The sequence below is a fragment of the Lepisma saccharinum genome, chromosome 25 (assembly GCF_977018435.1).
Source record: "Lepisma saccharinum chromosome 25, izLepSacc3.1, whole genome shotgun sequence".
NCBI lineage: Eukaryota > Metazoa > Arthropoda > Insecta > Zygentoma > Lepismatidae > Lepisma > Lepisma saccharinum.
In genome coordinates this window covers 55,904,024-55,923,425 of record NC_139253.1, presented here as the reverse complement: position 1 = coordinate 55,923,425, position 19,402 = coordinate 55,904,024, and the positions used below count along the sequence as shown (strand labels likewise).

At 38.9% G+C, this 19,402-nt stretch overlaps 1 protein-coding gene across 1 annotated transcript in view; it reads left to right on the top strand.

The window, feature by feature from the left end:
• The window catches only part of LOC145978905 (uncharacterized), a 107,536-nt gene that overhangs the window by 44,499 nt on the left and 43,635 nt on the right, over nt 1–19,402 (top strand). The window contains exons 2-3 of the mRNA XM_083111858.1: nt 14,710–14,826; nt 18,230–18,293. Of these exons, the coding sequence (XP_082967984.1) occupies nt 14,710–14,826; nt 18,230–18,293 (181 nt within the window). The remainder of the gene's footprint in view (nt 1–14,709; nt 14,827–18,229; nt 18,294–19,402) is intronic.

Here is a 19,402-nt window from a genome sequence, read left to right as displayed (position 1 = left end):
ACCATAAAATATGGCTCAAAAATGGAGGATAGTACCAAAAAAGTGTGTCGTTATCACAGTCCGGCAGTTGCATCGCAAAAGGTTTTCTCAAAAAGGCTCCAAATAGTGTAAATTTTCATAACAAATCAATAAATCTATTTTTGAAAAATAAGAAATTGTATTCATGATTGGGAAAAGAGAGACGCGGTAGTATATAAATACGGAGAAACTAGTACTCACTTTTATCCGCGAAGCTGTTTTTTCTTCTTTTTCGATTAATTTCAGTGGCCACTGCCACCATCCTCGTTGGAACTTGCTGCGCTGTTGCTTGGCGTGCGTCTTTTGTTCGTAGTTCTCTGGCTGCCGTTAGGTGCGCTGCTAGGTGCGCTGTGCATCTTGGTGCGTCGTCTGCTATTTCCGGGCGATAACTGCTGCAGTAGTGGAATCCAAGTATGGTGCGCTTGCCCGCTATCGATGTTTAGTTCGTGCGGGAAGTGCATTATGGCGTGCGTTTCCTTGATTTTGGTGTCTATGAGCATGTGGGCAGTGTGTTTGACTCGAACCTTTTGAATTTTATGGCTATTGTATTTGATATGTCTAGCAAGACCAGTAGTGGGTTGGGCTTTTTTCGCATCTGCTAGGTGCTGTTGGATTCTTTCATTGACAGATCTGATGGACCTGCCGATGTAATGAGCCTTGCATTCACACTCTGCATCATATACACCTGGGTTGTCAAGGGGGGAGAGGAAGTACCGTTTGTGCTTGTTCAGTTTATCAGTTATTTTGGAGTTGGGTTTGTGCGCTACTTTGATGCCAAATGGGAGAAGGGCTTTGGCTATGCGGTTGGAAGTGGTGGGATGGTAGGGGAAGGCAAACCATTTATATTGGTCGCTGGGGGTTGGTTGTGGCTGGGTTGATTGTGGTAGGTTAGGGTGTCTGACCTGTATTTCCGCCTTACTGCACCAAGTGGAAAGTTGTGATTCAGTGTAGCCATGTTTCAGGGCTATTTCTGTGATGGTGGCTATCTCCTCTCGTAGATCATCTTCTTTGCCACAGTAGGAGAAGGCTCTTCGATAAAAGTTTAGCCACACATTGGCTTTTTGCTTAGGGGGATGGCTAGAGAGAGCATGTATGTACTGGTTGCCTGCATCCGGTTTTCTGTAGACGGTGGTTGTGAATTTGTTAAGTGCACGGCTGATGGTGATGTCCAGGAAGTTGATTTTACCAAGTTTTTCATGCTCTAACGGTGAAGTTGAGCCTGGGGTGGATGTTATTTAGTTTGTTCACTAGGAGGTTGAGTTCTTCTGCCTTTTTGTATACAACTATTGTGTCGTCCGCGTATCTTCCATATCGGATGTGTTGTAGTTCTGGAGTGTGGAGTATCTCTTTTTCAGCCAGGTGCATGACGATGTTGGCTAAACAAGAGATAACCAGGCTATTGGAAGTTTGTCTAAAACACATTACTTTCAGTTTGAAGATAAATTCTACAACCAATCCGAGGGCCTTGCGATGGGCAACCCGCTATCAGCTCCTTTAGCCAACATCGTCATGCACCTGGCTGAAAAAGAGATATTCCACACTCCAGAACTACAACACATCCGATATGGAAGATACGCGGACGACACAATAGTTGTATACAAGAAGGCAGAAGAAACTCAACCTCCTAGTGAACAAACTAAATAACATCCACCCCAGGCTCAACTTCACCGTAGAGCATGAAAAACTTGTAAAATCAACTTCCTGGACATCACCATCAGCCGTGCACTTAACAAATTCACAACCACCATCTACAGAAAACCGGATGCAGGCAACCAGTACATACATGCTCTCTCTAGCCATCCCCCTAAGCAAAAAGCCAATGTGTGGCTAAACTTTTATCGAAGAGCCTTCTCCTACTGTGGCAAAGAAGATGATCTACGAGAGGAGATAGCCACCATCACAGAAATAGCCCTGAAACATGGCTACACTGAATCACAACTTTCCACTTGGTGCAGTAAGGCGGAAATACAGGTCAGACACCCTAACCTACCACAATCAACCCAGCCACAACCAACCCCCAGCGACCAATATAAATGGTTTGCCTTCCCCTACCATCCCACCACTTCCAACCGCATAGCCAAAGCCCTTCTCCCATTTGGCATCAAAGTAGCGCACAAACCCAACTCCAAAATAACTGATAAACTGAACAAGCACAAACGGTACTTCCTCTCCCCCCTTGACAACCCAGGTGTATATGATGCAGAGTGTGAATGCAAGGCTCATTACATCGGCAGGTCCATCAGATCTGTCAATGAAAGAATCCAACAGCACCTAGCAGATGCGAAAAAAGCCCAACCCACTACTGGTCTTGTTAGACATATCAAATACAATAGCCATAAAATTCAAAAGGTTCGAGTCAAACACACTGCCCACACGCTCATAGACACCAAAATCAAGGAAACGCACGCCATAATGCACTTCCCGCATGAACTAAACATCGATAGCGGGCAAGCGCACCATACTTGGATTCCACTACTGCAGCAGTTATCGCCCGGAAATAGCAGACGACGCACCAAGATGCACAGCGCACCTAGCAGCACACCTAACGGCAGCCAGAGAACTACGAACAAAAGACGCACGCCAAGCAACAGCGCAGCAAGTTCCAACGAGGATGGTGGCAGTGGCCACTGAAATTAATCGAAAAAGAAGAAAAAACAGCTTCGCGGATAAAAGTGAGTACTAGTTTCTCCGTATTTAAGAAATTGTAGTTTTGTAGAATAAGTCACTATTTGTAACATTTTATGTGAATAACTGCAAGTTGAAAGTCTAGAATCAAGCAATAGTATTTTATATTTTGTAAGGTAGAGAAATGTTTGTTAGAAGACTTTATGAATCCTTAAAATACTATTTTTTTTATATTTATAAATTTACTTTAAATAACATTTTAAAGTGAGATACATTATACATTCAACCCAATTTGATTTCGGAAAATAATTCAATGAAAGTTATACAATATTAAACTGTTTTATTATTTGAAAGAAAAGCACATATTCACGTGTGCGCAACTTATAGTTAAGTAAATGTAAAATTATATTTCATTCGTTAGTGGTTTACCACACCTTCAGTGATTTATTCATACATTTCATAGAAGAAAGTTGAGCTAATATGGCAGGAAGCGCAAAAATGTAACAAATAGTGGTCAGGCTCTCTTTTGTGTGTGAGGGAGGGGGAAGGGGAAGAAGAAAACCCCTATTATTCTTGGGTCAGTTTGCTGTTTCCATAGTGATATATCAGCCTGGCAGCCTTGATTCAGCCGGCAAAGTACACAGAATGCAGTATAGCAAATGGCAGAATTTGGCACTTGCAGAGACATTTGGTTTGGTGGCAACACACTTGTTCTCTAATTCCATAGCAGAATGATGATATGGAAGGAAAGTCAGGCTGTTCTACTGCTGCCAACTTGGTTTCTTTGAAGCAAGATTTATCCACACCAAGAAACTTTCTAGTCTTCATCCATTTATCTAACCATCTCAGAGGCCATTTATGCTTGGCTAGCCCTATAGCAGATGCCAGCAAAGCCGTTATTGCAATTTCCTCCTTCCGAAAGACTGCTGACATTCCAAATTCTGAAAAATTAAATCTGTTCAGAAATCCTTCTTTTTCCACCTGTTTGAGTAGTTCAGGTGCCCACCCAGCATCCTATAAAGTGGGTACCTGAGGTGCCACCGTCATCATCTGGTTTTCTCAAAAGGGCTCCAAATAGTGTAGCCTTTCATAACAAATCAATAAATCTATTTTTGAAAAATAAGAAATTGTAGTTGTGTAGAATAAGTCACTATTTGTAACATTTTACGTGAATAACTGAGAGTTGTGGGTAAACTGGGGGCTAAAGGTGGCCAGGGGAGTAGTCCTGATCAGATCACCCCCAGCTTCAGCCATGATCAAGAAATTGTGGGACCTATCTCCACATCCCCTATATGCCTTTATGGCATGGTGCAAAGTACAAGGGAGCACTTTACTTTTTTACTTTTTAGAATTCGTTCTAGAGCATTCACCTGAATCTTCACATGGTTTGCCTTCACAGTTGTCTAGATATTCACAACAGTTTAATAAGATTACATAGTCATGAAAAAAATATTTCTTCTAGTCTTTTCTTCCAAATTATAATTTATGATTGTGGCCTTACTGCTATGATGAACGAAAGGATGTATGATCACTACCCTACCACTCTTATTATCAGATATATTGAATTGTATAGTGACATTTGCTGTATACAAAACATTTTTATATATCAGATTATATACATATAAGTGAGTGCACCAGTGATTGACCATTCCCAAATACTACAAAGCAAAAGTCAAACTGAGCCCTTAAGAAATGGCCTTTCATTCATCTACAATCCATATTCTCTTATGTAGGTTGTGATTGGTTTGCCCAGGTCACAAGGTAGGGGTAGGGAATTCAAGAGCACACTTGTTTGAGTTCAGCAGTTGCGACAAAGAACCTGGTGTCCCGATTAGCCTTACTGTGCATAAAGTGGACTTAAAACAACAAATCACTCAAAGAACCTGGTATTGCTAATAAGGTAAGGATTAATACATTGTAATCATGTATACAAGAAACATTCAAGTTGTGTGAAATTTGTGCTTATGTAATGGTTACATTATGAAATCAGAATAATACGCTATTCAAAAATCACACATTCTCTGTTGTACATTTAATTGCAAGAAAGCAGGGGGGGGGGAGGTCATGCACTAGATACCAATTTGACATCATCTCTAGTAAATGACCACTGCAGTCAGGAAAGAAAGGAAGTTCCAGCTGAAATTGTTAATGCCTTCCAATCATCTGCAACACTGACACGTGACCGACTACCTCTTTTTGATCTTTGGGAAAAAATCAAAGGGAAAGCTTCTGGAAATGAGCCTTGTGATTTTCATTTTCATGAGGAAGGAAATACTGATATGTCCTGAAAAAGTAAACATGCTGGCCAAGGCAGTAATTTATTTTATTAAAAACATAAACTAAACGTAACGTTTCAACCTTCTAGCAAGGTCTTCTTTAGACTCTGTATCAAGTACAAGGCTTAATGGTGTTATGATATGTCCTGCTCATTGCTACATGAAGGAAGTGAACTTCAAAGTAGTCAAGCTGAAATTTCAACTCTGATACGAACATCAATACCTCAGTCTCCAAAGATACATCTAACCTTGATGTACATCTAATGCAGCTCAGTTCTTGGTCACTGACAGTGAGAGGAAAGAATCGTCTCCTGTGGTTGAGTGCCAACAACCAAAGACTCCATAGGAAGAGTGGGTTGCTTACTTACATTGGCCTAAAGTAAACAACAATGACATGAACAGCCAACAAAAGAAGATATGATAGATTACCATTTGCAATAACATCAAAGAAATGGAGAGAATGTCATGAACTAAAATAACGAGTGATAAAACAGCAACAAGTGAAAGTGGATGTTAAGAAGAAATCAAAATCTATCACATGGGAAGAAGATAGTAGATAGTGAGACCGATACAGATTCAGATCAAATGTCCTTGGCATCAGAATCTGAAGGAGATTTACATGAGTTGTCATTATCTGTTGTGCAAGACAAGAGTGAAAATTTCATCATGCACAATGTTGGTGATTACGTTATAGTGTGTTATGATGGTGAATATTTTCCAGGAATAGTGATTCGTAATAAATTTGAGGATGAATCTGAAATAAAAGTTTTGCATAACTGTGAAGCTGACAAATGGAAATGGTCTAACAAAGCTGATCAAATTTGGTACAGTCATTGAGACATCAAGGAGACATCAAGCTCCACAAATATCCTGTCTGAAAGGTCTTATGGTGTTTACTATACAATACCTGAAATGCTAAAATATATTAAGAAACAGTCCGTAACTTTTTCAAATTTCTTTGTTCAGGAAACTATTATTATTATTAAAAATGTTTGTGGTCATTCACTGGTACTGAGGTAGTCATTCACTTGTGTTTTGATTGGAATTCACGAATCTTTACATATTTCTTTCATAATGATATGTATTTACTTTAAAATAGTATTCAATGAAACCCAACATTATGACTAATTCATTCATGCAATTTGCTTGGATTCACTTTGTTTTTGCTTTGACCTAGAAATAAAGTTGTGGTAAAATGTTCTTAACTAGTTATTTACTGCACTCACCCTACATACATATAATTAGGAAATTCCTCTTACGAGAGTGAATTATAAAATGGCCAATATTTAGGTACTCTTTGTAACCTTCAAGTAGTACCTGCAGTGCCAGATCTACAAATCTCCCCCCCTGCAAAATATTACCAAAAGCCCCCTCTGCCTACCTACCTTTACACACACACACATACATGCATATATCTATATCTATACACACACACACACACACACAATACATATATTTAATGTATGTGTGTGTAATTCTTAATCTCATGTTGACAAAGTCACATATAAGGGCCTAGAGGGTGATTTAAAAGTCCCTTAACACCCCCTTATAAAAAGTAAAGAGGTTAGGCTGGGTATAATTGGTCTTGATGGAAACAGGTTAGGCTTAGGGGGATCCACATTGGTGTGTTCCAAGCGGGCATCCTCCATAATGGTGGTTGCCAGCCATGTTGAACTCAAAATGTTTAAAAATGGGAAGGGGGTCATGTGATATATATAGGTTGAAGAAACTTTCACCACTGCATTTCTCATAAAATTCTAGTCTGATGGCCACGTGGGAAACCTGGGATGGATGATCTAAGGTCGGAATTTTTTCCAGCTTTGTCCCCCGCAAAAAGTGGCTCTAGGGCCCACCCAGTCTCAAATCAAATGGTACCAGGGGGAGGTGGTTTAGGCAGCTGCAGCATGGTGCTGATCACATCACTTCCAAGATGACTGACATTGAAAATATGTGGATCCCACATACGCATGCCTTCATGGCACATTTCTATATGCACAGGGAACTTGAATTTTACCTTTATCTGTATATATTGTATTCAGTTCTATACCTCTGACGGCCGCATGCACCAACGCCGATTATTTCGAATTTCAGATGAACGAAATCAATTTTAATCCACTCTAAATGAACTTGGTTTATAGATTTGCATTGCACCAACGAAAAACGACGTTCAGGAGATTCCGTTCAACTGATCCGAGATTAATTTGTAAGGCTATACCTGATTGGTTGGCTAAAACAAATGACAATCAAGAACCCCATAGAGTAATGTGATGTGTTAAAGTATCAACATGTAGGAGAAGAAAATAATTCGGGCTGCAAACTTCTCTGAATTTGAGAGATGTACTAATCAACCTTGTCAATATGTACAAGGATGTAGTGGAGTGTTAAAAAATAATAATATTAAAAAAAGAACTGACGACGGCACAACACAAAAGGAGAAGGAGAAAGCATGGAACCTTCTTCTACGAGGACTTTAATGCCTTACGAAATGCATTCGATTTTGAGAGAACAGCGTATGCTGAACCTCGCCCGCTCAAATAAAGATATATATATTATTATTATTTCTATTATTACTGTACTGTGGTAAGTATTTGAATTTTTCATTTCTTAATTCTTATATATTTATATTGTCGTATCGCGTAAATAGCTAGTAACATGTATTTTCGTAAATTTATTCAATCATATTTCCCACACCATGTAGCAATATCGTAAACATTGCTGTGTTCTAATTTACCTTGCACGTGATATATGACATTTATATATGTTTTGTGTTCTGGGATAGAAAGTACAGTATTTATAAACATTACAACTTTGCACCACAGAACCACAAAGTATTGTTATTATTTTGGCAGTTTTTAGTTTACATAGTTCTCGAATTATCAGCATTGTACATCCAACATATCTAGCATTTGCACACCCTCGATATCATTTTCCGCTCTTTTTATATTAAAAAACAACTGCCTGCAGTCCAAGCGTCAGTATGGTGAACCAGGATCAGACACCAAAACGGTCACGAATGGCCGATCAGAAGATAAACTCGTTTTGATGTTCCTAGATCGCGATCAAGTGTTTAACCGTCTTCGTGCAATGGATAGTTTCCAGCGATCCTTTCCCGATCCGAGTTTAAAATTTGATCTTCGTTCGTGCACACGGCCTTGAGTAACTATTTTTTACATACACATATATGAACCCTATACTATGGCAGTAGCGGCTCGTGCCTAAAATAACAGGTGAAGAAGTATATTTATAGGCAATGAAAACAAATAGTAAGTGCCAGTGCCCCCCCCCCCCCCCCCAATTTAAAACGTCTTTTTTGTCTTCATCCGTCCATCTGGAAAATGGTGTCTGCAACAAATTACACACTAAGTCATTTACTGGGTTCATTGTAGAAACCACAGCTCAACACATGAACACAACACACGATAGGAAACGCGAAACACACACGCGGAACAAGATCTCGCGAGAACGCGAAGATTTTGTCACAACCACTGGATGCGATGTTTTCTCCGACGAGAGAACTGATTCACGTAGAGGGCGACACCATGTTCAAGGCCAACGCTAGGTGACGTCACCGTTGCCATGACAACCGGCTAAGTCTTCCGCACCCTGACGGGGTTTGCTCTTCGACGAACTCACGTGCGTAGCGCCGAGCGGCGTAATTTGAGTATTATCGCGTACGTTCTGCTGAGAAATAGTTTAATTTAACAAGCAAATGAAAAATGTCAATATTAATTTGAAAATTAGGTGAAAACATCTGCACTTGTTGCACTTGGCGAGCCGCCACTGTACTATGGCAATGTCTGAGGGTCCCCTAAAGGCTTAATTGTCCCTGGCACTATGGGGTTTTGTTTTTGCTTGTAACAACTGTAGGCTACAAGAGAAATAAATTAATATTAGTGATTAATTACAATACTTATTATTGTAATTAATGAAGTACACACAGCAGAACCTTTAGTTCCAGAACCTAACTTGACTGAAATTAAAGATGCTATTAAAAGGCTAAAGAATAACAAAGCACCTGGCATTGATTTAATACCATCTGAGTTAATTAAATATGGTGGAAATTCATTAATATGTCAAATTCATAAATTAATTTGTTTAATATGGAATAAAGAAGAAATCCCTCAACAGTGGAAAGAATCCATAATTGTTCCTGTGTTTAGAAAAGGTGATAAAATGAACTGCAATAATTACCGTGGAATTTCTCTACTTTCAACAACATATAAAATATTATCTAACATTCTTTTAACAAGACTAACCCCATATGCTAATGAAATTATAGGTGATTATCAATGTGGATTTAAACATAACAGATCAACTACAGATCAAATTTTTCACATCAGACAGACACTTGAAAAAAAGTGGGAATATAATCAAAATGTCCATCAGCTATTCATTGATTTCAAAAAAGCATATGATTCAGTCGAAAGAGATAAATTATATAATATATTAGTAGAGTTTGGAATACCTAAGAAGCTTGTTAGTATGATAAAAATATGCACCAGTGAAACAGAAAGTAAAATTTGTGTGGGTATTAATATGTCTGAGAAATTTACAATTCATGATGGGTTAAAACAAGGAGATGCATTATCTCCATTGCTCTTTAATTTTGCCTTAGAATATGCTGTTAGGAAGGTAAAAGAAACTAAAGAAGGACTAAAATTAAATGGTGTGACTCAGTTGTTAGCATATGCAGATGATGTAGACTTACTGGGGGATGATGTGAATACAATTAAGAATAATGCTAAAATATTTTTCAAAACTGCTAAAGAGATAGGTTTGGAAGTTAACAAAGAGAAAACTAAATATATGCTTACAGGCCGAAACCAAGTGTTAGGTAATAATCAAAATCTAATTATTGATAACAACTCGTTTGAACCAGTTTCCAAATTCAAATACTTAGGAGTAATATTAACAAATTAAAATTATATTAAAGAGGAAATAAAAAGTAGGCTTAATTCAGGAAATGCATGTTACTTCTCTCTTCATAAACTTTTGTCTTCTCGTTTAATATCTAAGAAACTAAAAGTTAAAATATACAAAACAGTAATTTTGCCTGTAGTATTATATGGATGTGAAACTTGGTCCCTTACATTGAAAGAGGAACATAAATTGAGAGTATTTGAAAATAAAATCCTTAGGAAAATCTTTGGACCTAAAAGGGATGAGGAGACAGGTGAATGGAGAAGGTTACATAATTTAGAACTACATAATTTGTATTCATGTCCAGATATTATTAGAATAATTAAATCAAGAAGACTTAGGTGGGCAGGCCATGTGGCACGAATGGGAGAGGAAAGAGGAGTTTACAGGATTCTTGTTGGGAAACCTGATGGTAAGATACCTGTAGGAAGGCCAAGACGAAGATGGAGGGACAACGTTGAGATGGACCTAAGGGAAATCGGTAGGGATGGAAAAGAGTATATAGAACTTGCTCAAGATAGGGACAGATGGAAGGCCTGTGTTGCTGGAGCCATGAACCTTCGGGTTTAAGAAGGCTAGAGAGTTAGTTAGTTAGTTACTTATTATTGATTAATTGATTATAATTTACAATATTAGACTTAATTAATTTCTTTCTTGATTATTTGTCTTCCAAAGCATCAATTACTTTGTTAAATTAGATTTCTTTAGCTCTGAGAGTAAATCCAAACCACTAAAGCGTTCCTGACTCATGATACTGAATAAATAGATTTTTGTAATATTCAATGTAGAAAAAGATCTCTTTGCTGTGACTGTGATGGTAAGGAACATGAAACAAACCATGCATACATCAGAATAACTGAAAGTCAATTAACTACAACCTTAGTGACAATGAAGTTCGACCAGTCACAAATATAGGAGTGCGTTGTGAAAGAAGGAGAACACATGCATATGCTGAACATATTTTATTCAGCAGGCTACATGGAACAAAGGAAAACATAAATTTCCGGTGCAACGCAGCAATGTATGGTGTCCACACAAAATAAAACATTTTCGTCCATCTACACGTGACATTGAAGTTCGACCACTGTTAGAGGGGATCCTGTTTACCATGGTGTGACGCCGCCCCGTCGGCGAATAACTGTGGCAATACGTCGGGGCATGCTGCGGATGAGTTGTTTAAGGTATTCCACATCGATGCGGTTCCATTCCTCCTGCAGGCAGGCGATAAGAGCAGCCACTGTCGTGGGTCCCCTCTGTTGCACACGTCGCTTAAGAACACGCCACACATTCTCAATTAGCGAGAGGTCGGGACTCGATGGTGGCCCTGGCAGAGTTCGCACGTGATGGCGAGTCAACCATTCTCTTGTCAGCCGCGCTGTATGAGGCCTGACATTGTCGTGTTGAAAGATGAGACGCTGCCTGTGGAACAGGTGCCTTCGCACTGTGGGAAGATGCCGCTCTAGTATGCATGTAAGGGCGTGTGCATTCACAATGCCCTCGCAGACGTGTAGTGGGCCAACCCCAGATGCCGTCATGCATCCCCATACCATCACTGACGCAGGTTTCTGTACCTGACGTGCATAACATTTTGCTTCATTCTGTTCCTCCTTCCGACAAATGACTGTTTTCCGTATTTTCCCGTACACAACATTGAAAATGGATTCGTCCGTCCACAAAACCCTGTTCCACTGCCGAAATGTCCATCCCCGGTACATTCGTGCCCACCGTAGTCGATTGCCTTTGTTCAACATGGAAAGGAAGGGTTTACGTTTCGCCTTGTACACTCGGTAACCGCATCGCTGTAGGTAACGGCGAATGGTTCTGGTTGACACTTCAATGTGAAAGCGTTCTCGAGTCCACAGTCGTAATTCGGCCACAGAAACATGATTGTTGGTCTGGATATAGCCCCTAAATATCCGTAGGTCACGCACGCTTAGCAGGCATTTTCGACCGGGGGCCTTACCTGGCTCTGTAGTACCCGTATTTTGGTGGTGTTTGATGATGCAGTGGACGGTTGACTTGGGTAAGTTCAGTTGGCACCCTTTTTCCGGTTCACTGAGTCCATCCCGTTGCAACTCCACCACTCTTCTCCTCATGGTGTTGTCAATAGGTTTGCCCCTGGCCATGGTGATGATGCACTGCGGTTCCTCGGTGCACAGCACGCGCTTATATACGGCAGACTCCCTTACTTATCGTGTCCGTGACGTCATGCTTCCGTTGAATGCGCCACTATCTGGAATTTCCCGTATGGGTCTGGTGCCTGGTCGAAGTTCAATGTCATGCGTATAGTTCCCCGTTTTCGTTCTTTACGTGACCTTGGGTGCAACATGCTGGGATCACGATTCTTGCCTGCTCACATGCCTCCTCTTACACACATGCGTCACTTCTGTGGGTCACCCATTTCACCGCCTATGCCTCTGTGCATTTAATCACGTATTCCTTTCTGGTCGAACTTCATTGTCACCAAGGTTGTATGTTGTATCACAATGAGATCAGCAAGCTCTTTCACACAATGCATGTCCTTTATATTGTTTCTGGAAATGTTTATGCAATTTTTTCAGATTCTTTGTCGATCTCAGTGTCAATAGAACTTGACAAAAAAATAAGATTGCATCACTTTCTGTGTGTCTCCAACTGCTTTTGTGCCTTTAAAATGATTGTCCAGTTGTGAGCAAATTGTGTGTATCATTGGATAAAATATTGGTACTTTGAACCAGCTCTCTCAGTTTTTGGTACTGAGACTTAGTCAAAGTGCTTCTTTATCTTGATTCTTATGCCAGATAATTCACTTGAAATCCCACACTTAGCACATATTTTCGTCATTTCTTGAACAAGTGATTCAAATGATCCCTGAACCTCAGTCATTTCTGTACGAGATCATTTGCAAGCCATAATATCGAGAGATTCTGCTTGTAATTACTTGTATCTGCTACAAGACTTTACATTGAACAGTCAATAATACAATTAAACTGAAAGAGCCAATAGCCTCGCTTCTTTCATTTGGCTTCCTGCATGTAAATATCTATGTATTGTATAAGAAAAACTTTCAAAACATCATAAAACTTCTGTTTAAGAGTATACACAGCTTCTTATCTTCCTGCCCAGCATGTTAGATTAAACGTTTCGAGAGTTGGGTTTGGCTTATTTCTTGTTCATAGATTTTAACACTTGCCATTGCAGAATGCTGGTACCAAAAAATTATAGACATTCTGAACTGTTTCCGAAAAAACAGTTACCTTCTACTGCATCTTTAAGAACCAAATTTAAATTATGATAGCGCAATGTACATGATAAGATTGAAGCACTGGCATATGGAGAGAGCAGATGGTGGGGATGCAGACCCTCCCGGAATTTTGAGAAAATATATATATATTTAAAAAAAAAAAAAAAAAAAAAAAAGCAGTAAATAACTTGGGAAAAACTGAAGTGCTAAATTCAACGCTCTTAAAATGAACCCTGTATACAATTTTTGCCTTGGTACAAGTTGCAAATCAGAGGTTAGAAGTCGTAATTATGAAATATTTCATACCGTATCCCGTCTTTTCTCTACAAGGCAGCCATGTAATATCCATCTTTATAATTCCAGCCTCTTCCGAAAAAGAATCCTGTATACACTAGGGACTTGATGTGCAAGATGTTGGGTTATTTTTTGTATGTACACCAATTTTCCATCCAGATTTGCAGTTCTAGCTTAATTGTGTTAATAAACCTTGTATAATTTTACCCCACTAGCATTCTTAAGGCCTTGTCCGAAAGGTGGAAGACCGTACTTGAAGCTAGCATACTTCGAGGATGGTCTCGCGGTGTGGTCTTGAAGTCGTGGACTGGAAGTGAAGATCTTTCGAACTGCACTTCGACTGCAGTGCCAAATTCGATCAGTAGATATAACCGAGGACAAGTTGGTTTTCCACGTTTTAAACACTTGTTTTTCACCACAGAAATCACATAACATTTGTAAATGTTCTAATACATACATTTCCACACATTAGAAGAACTGTAACAAACAACTTGCTGGCTTTCTACCTCCGAGATTTCAAACAAATAAACAACAAGTCCACTTGTCACGTGACCAAGTGTCTAACTTCGTGTGCTCTGCCCTGTGATCTCGATACCTCGTGAACTTGATGCTTTCAAACTGTACTAAGTGACTTCACTTCCATCAAAACCATACTTCTCAAGTATGTACTTTGTACCTTTCGGACAGAGCCTTTGCTTAGCATAGTGGAAAATCGTGCCATAATTATTGCAGACTTGCACCTATGCAAAACCACCAGCCTTTAGCCTCACATTTCACTATAACATGCCTGCATTGAATTTGAATTGTTGTTTTAAGTACACTTTATGCACATATATTCTAATCGGGACTTCACCTACAGTTTAAAGTGACATCTGAAGCATTTTGCAATATGCCTCCTCCAGGTTTCGAACCCGGGAGCCCTTAACCTGCCTGCAGTGGACCAGTCTAACAAAAAGATAAGTCAGGAAAATCCATTACAGTTTTCCAGTCTTTCAGGATCCCAACCTAGCTATATGCCCCTGTACTGGAGCCTATGGGCACTTGAGCATGACATTGTAGTCTCGTCTGTGGTGAACAAAATTAGGTATGAGTCATAAGTTATGACTCATAACTCTACTGTTCTTAGTTTTTCAAGATATTAACTTTTATTTAGAGTAATGACATTTACAATGTTTGCGAAATGTTTCCTTTTTTTCTTCTCTTTTCAAAATCTTATTTTTTTCTTGGGAAGTAAAAAATGACAAGTGGTCAATTCTCTATACAAGAGTGCTGCTAATTCACATAATTTCATGAAGATATTTGGAAAATGATTCTATATTTCTGTGAGTTTACTATTTTTAAAATTTTTTACAGGTTGCTATCAAAATTATCGACAAATCTCAACTGGATGTTGTAAATTTGCAGAAAGTATATCGTGAAGTGGAAATAATGAAACAGTTAGACCATCCACATATCATCAAGCTTTATCAGGTATGTAATAGATTTGTTATTCTGTGATTCATTCTACTGATCCCTACCAGGTTTTCTATAATATTATTCAGTATTTTGGATTGCACTGGATGAGTAGGACAAGCCCACGGTATCATATACTGTGTGCAAAACATGTTCTGAAAACCTCAGACAATGGATGAGGAGTAAGAGGGAATGCCAATAGAGTGGGGAGAGCAGCACAATTTCTGCATGATACAAGCCATTCAGTTTAGCTTGAGCTCTGTCCTTCAGATACACAGAAGCCTGTCGCTCAGCCCGACGATGCAAGAGTTCCACTGAGGTCAGAGTTGCTAACTGCCTTAACAATTACCTATATCCATAATCTGACTTTAGAGCTTATTAGTAGGGGTGTTTGGGACTTGCTGGTGCTGGTGTCTGGATTTTTTTTAAAAAAGCGACAGTTCGAGAATTTGATAGATCAAGGAAGAGAATGACAGAGGATTCTTTGCGTCAGTGAAACCCCTCGGCGAAAGAGGCATTCTTCTCCTCCTCCTATTCCTCTCCGGGGAGGAAGGGGGCAGAGTTACCATGAGGAAGGTGATTGTTGTCCTGTGTTGCTTAGGGTGTTTTTATTCAACGGAAGTGAGGTGAAAATAAAAACTGGAAAGAAGATTGGAGTAGAGAAATTATCTCAACGTACATAAGTTTATGAAGATAGAAGCTGACTGTGGTCTTGTGTCAATGTTAAAAAAGTGCAAAAGTGTGTTTCCACGGCTACTGGTGTGTCAGTAAGTACTTCGAAATGCCTCTTAAACGAAAATGATTGCAACAAAGTAACTGGGAAGGGATTAGTAATGCCTAACAAAACACTCAGAAGAAAGAAATTTGAAAGTTATGTGGACGAATTTGACATGTTTGGTATTCGTAGAAGAATTAATGAATTTCACGATCATGAAGGACAACATCCTGCTTTAGATTCATAAGTAATTATTTTAATGAGACAACAGCATATAGCCTTTGCCAGTTTCATATCTAGTAGAATTGTAACTTCCGCAGTCGACAAACATTTCCTGCTTTGCGCATGTCAGAGCTCAGGCTAAACTGAACGTGCTGTAAGTGTATCAAGCTTAAACAAAAAGTCAACATTCCCAGAAGTATCCTGACCTGTCCTCAGCTTTGAGATACATTTTTTGCTGCAGTGGTATTCCTGTCCCTATTTTCACATCTTCAAGGGCAAGCAAAAATGACACAAAAAAAGATAGCAGTACAAAGACTGAATACTGAAAAACAAAAGAATTACCTGCCAGATGGATGTTTCAGGTTGACAACACAGTATCCAGCATGAGCCCCTTCTTGACCATAACAAAGTTTTGCTTCCTTCATTATATATCAAATTAGAACTGATGAAAAGTGTGTGAAAACTCTGAATAAAGATGTTTTGGAGGTTCTCTTGGGGTCAACCTACAATACTGAAACCATGACCAAAAAGGTGGCATTTTTAATTTGAAGTTTCACTGTTATGTAGTGAATTTTAATTGTTGATGATAGCTTGAGAAACACATTTTTGTGTGTAGGTGGGTTTCATGTGACGTCAGGGTGTGCACAGATGCCATGTTTGTGGCTAATTTTCTTGTAGTTTGCAAGGAAATATCCACTACGTAGTGTTTGTTACATCTGCACCAACTGCACGTTTGTTTTAAATCACAAATGCCTGTGTTAGTATTTCCTGCCTGCTTGCTTGAATTCCGTATGCTTACAAGAACTGGCCTCAATTATGACTGCTCAAAGCCACAATGCAACGGTTTGTGACATAGGTGAAACACATTGTTCTGATCCAGTCTACTGTAATGTTGAATTTTGTAGTTGCTACATGAGTTTCTCATTAAATCCATTGGGTCTTAAGAGAGTAAGGCCTGTGAGTAGGTCCTGGGAAAGGTAATAATTATGTTGCATTTGTAGTAGCCTGTATCAAATTTGTCTAAATGTTTACAGATTGTTCTACCATCAATCTCAGTTTCATCTAAATATATCTTTTAACATTGAAATATTTGTTTACATTATCTCCAGGGTCAATGCTTTAACAGAGCTAAAATTACACATCATTTCACTAATTGTTTTATTTTATGTATGAATATGTATTTTTTTCCATCTGATAATGTTGCATTTGTAGCAATCTGTATCGATTTTTTTTTAAAATTCAAATTCATGTGGCAAATGCTGTCTTGGTCGGAATTTTTATTGAGTTTCTCACCAAGCCTCATCGGGATTGAAGTTCCATAACAAAATATGAGGAAAAAGTTATACTTGTTTGTATTACAACTTGTAAAAGCAATCCTGACCAAGTGTCATAAATAATCAAAATGCATCATTGAAGGGTATATGGAAGTGGGTCACATTTGGGAAATTGCTATTGTAATAGTGGAGGATTTCTACTAAAGTGTTTAAATGACTGTAATGCATGAATGCACTTGTTTATTTAATCAAAATCCTCTGAATGAAGTTCATCATCAGATTCTAGATTTAGTATTGTTTGTGTCAATTAGGCTGTGGCGTACTTGGGGATTCAATGTTGGCTGGATACCCCTATTTTATGTAAGTGTCCCTTACAAAAGAAAAGTAGTGTCACCAATACATGAAAAGAATATATAATGCAGGACTAAGAAGCCATGATCATTCTTGTTGCCATATTCCTAAACATGTTACAGCACGTAGGGAGTTCATTTTGTGACCATGGATAGCAGCTACCACTAAAATCTTCAGTTCTTGCGAGAAACTGTATCTAATCAGGTCTCCTGTTGATTTTCATTTGAAAACTTAATGAACGTTAAAATAAAATTAACTCATACCTGATGTGTTGCTTTTGAGCAAATTTATTGTCACACTTCAGAGTTTTTAAAATGAATTCCGAAACTCTGTGCAATATATGACTAATTAGGAATTGAATGCAGGACACGTCAATTAACCGTCCAGAGATTTTAAATATTAGTTTCGTAAAAACATCTAACTTTGTTGTGGAATGAGACATCCAAACTTTTAATTCACGAACTTTCTGCTATCGTTTTCATTAGATTATCTGTTTGTTAGGTTTCTAGATTGCACTGTATTACGCAAAATAGCAAGCACTTTTGAAACCTTACAGTGTTACAGTGTGGAGCATTGTCATCAAGGTGTGCTTTGTTCAAAGCATCCGGCACCCTACATCTGAGCCTGGGTCTTTTAGCCTTTTAATATATAAAAATATATTGCAGGCATTGTATAGTTTCGAAAGACCAAGACATTCATACATCAAAATTGAATGGTTAATGCTTATCTCTTTTTTTTAAAAAAAAAAAACATTGATCTAAAGTAACAAAAACACCACAAATATTTATTTTATTCAGAAATTAAAATGAATGTTTTGAACATTTGAATATTTTCTTAAAATTGAAAATTTGTGTTTCAGGTTATGGAAACAAAAAATATGATCTACATAGTGTCAGAGTATGCAAGCCAAGGGGAAATATTTGGTAAGTATTTGAATGTTTTCTTTGTACTGGATTTTCTATCTTTCGAACAGAACTGCAAGAAAATAATTGTAATGGCTTAAGGATGATTTTTTTCTCATTTAAGTTGAAAACTATGGAAGACAGACATTGTCATGAACAGACGATTAACTCCAAGTACAGCTTTTTTTCATTAGAAATGTATGGGGTCACACAACCACATAAAATTGTTGCTCATAAATCCCATAATTCTAATATTTAATTCAAACTTCATCCACAAGTATATTTGAATAAAAACATAAAAATGCAGTTCTGCATAAAACTATGTAGCATGATCGCATCAAATCAAGGAACAACACAACCAGGCATGTTGCCTGATAATGTTTGCATGAGCACGTGAACACTGATGTATATTCATGGTGGTTGCGGTAAACGCGGTTTAAAATTACTTACGTGAAATTTAGAAGATTTCGTAATTCCGCGTTGCACTATTAAATGGTTCAATCCTATTAATTTCGAAGATCCACTGTCTTCATTCACAAAAGGGTACGGCGTTTGAAGCGGAGATGGTACCGCGTCAGTACATTGTTTGTTCCCGGGCGGCGGTGGTTGCGATTTTTCCCGTTCGGCAGCACTGGCGCGCGCATCTTGGTTAGCGTCGTCTGCTTCCTGTTGTCCGGTGGCGTTGTCAGTTGGGGGTTGGGGGGCTGGGCCGTGTTGTTCGGTAATGTGCCGTTCCTGTTCCCCGCGTGGCTGGAGGGGGGTCGAGTATGTGCATAGCATCTTTTCTTTTTCAGGTCGGGGATCTTTCTGAGGACAGGGTGCCAAGTTGGGTGTGCTTGTCCATTGTCCAGGTTTAGTGCTGGTTTCTGCTGGATGATAGCATGGGTTTCTTTGATGGTGTTTTCTATGACAGAGCCGGTTGGGTGAAGTATGGATATGGAGGAGATGGAGTGGTTAGTGGAGTGGAGGTGTTGGGAGAGGCCTGATTTAGGTGTGTCGTTTTTGGAATCTTTTACATGTTCGTTAATCCGTTCTTGGACGGTGCGGATGGTTCTGCCAATGTAGGTGTTGTGGCATTGGCATGTGGTCTTGTAGACACCGGGGGATGCAAGTTTGGGTAGGTAGTATCT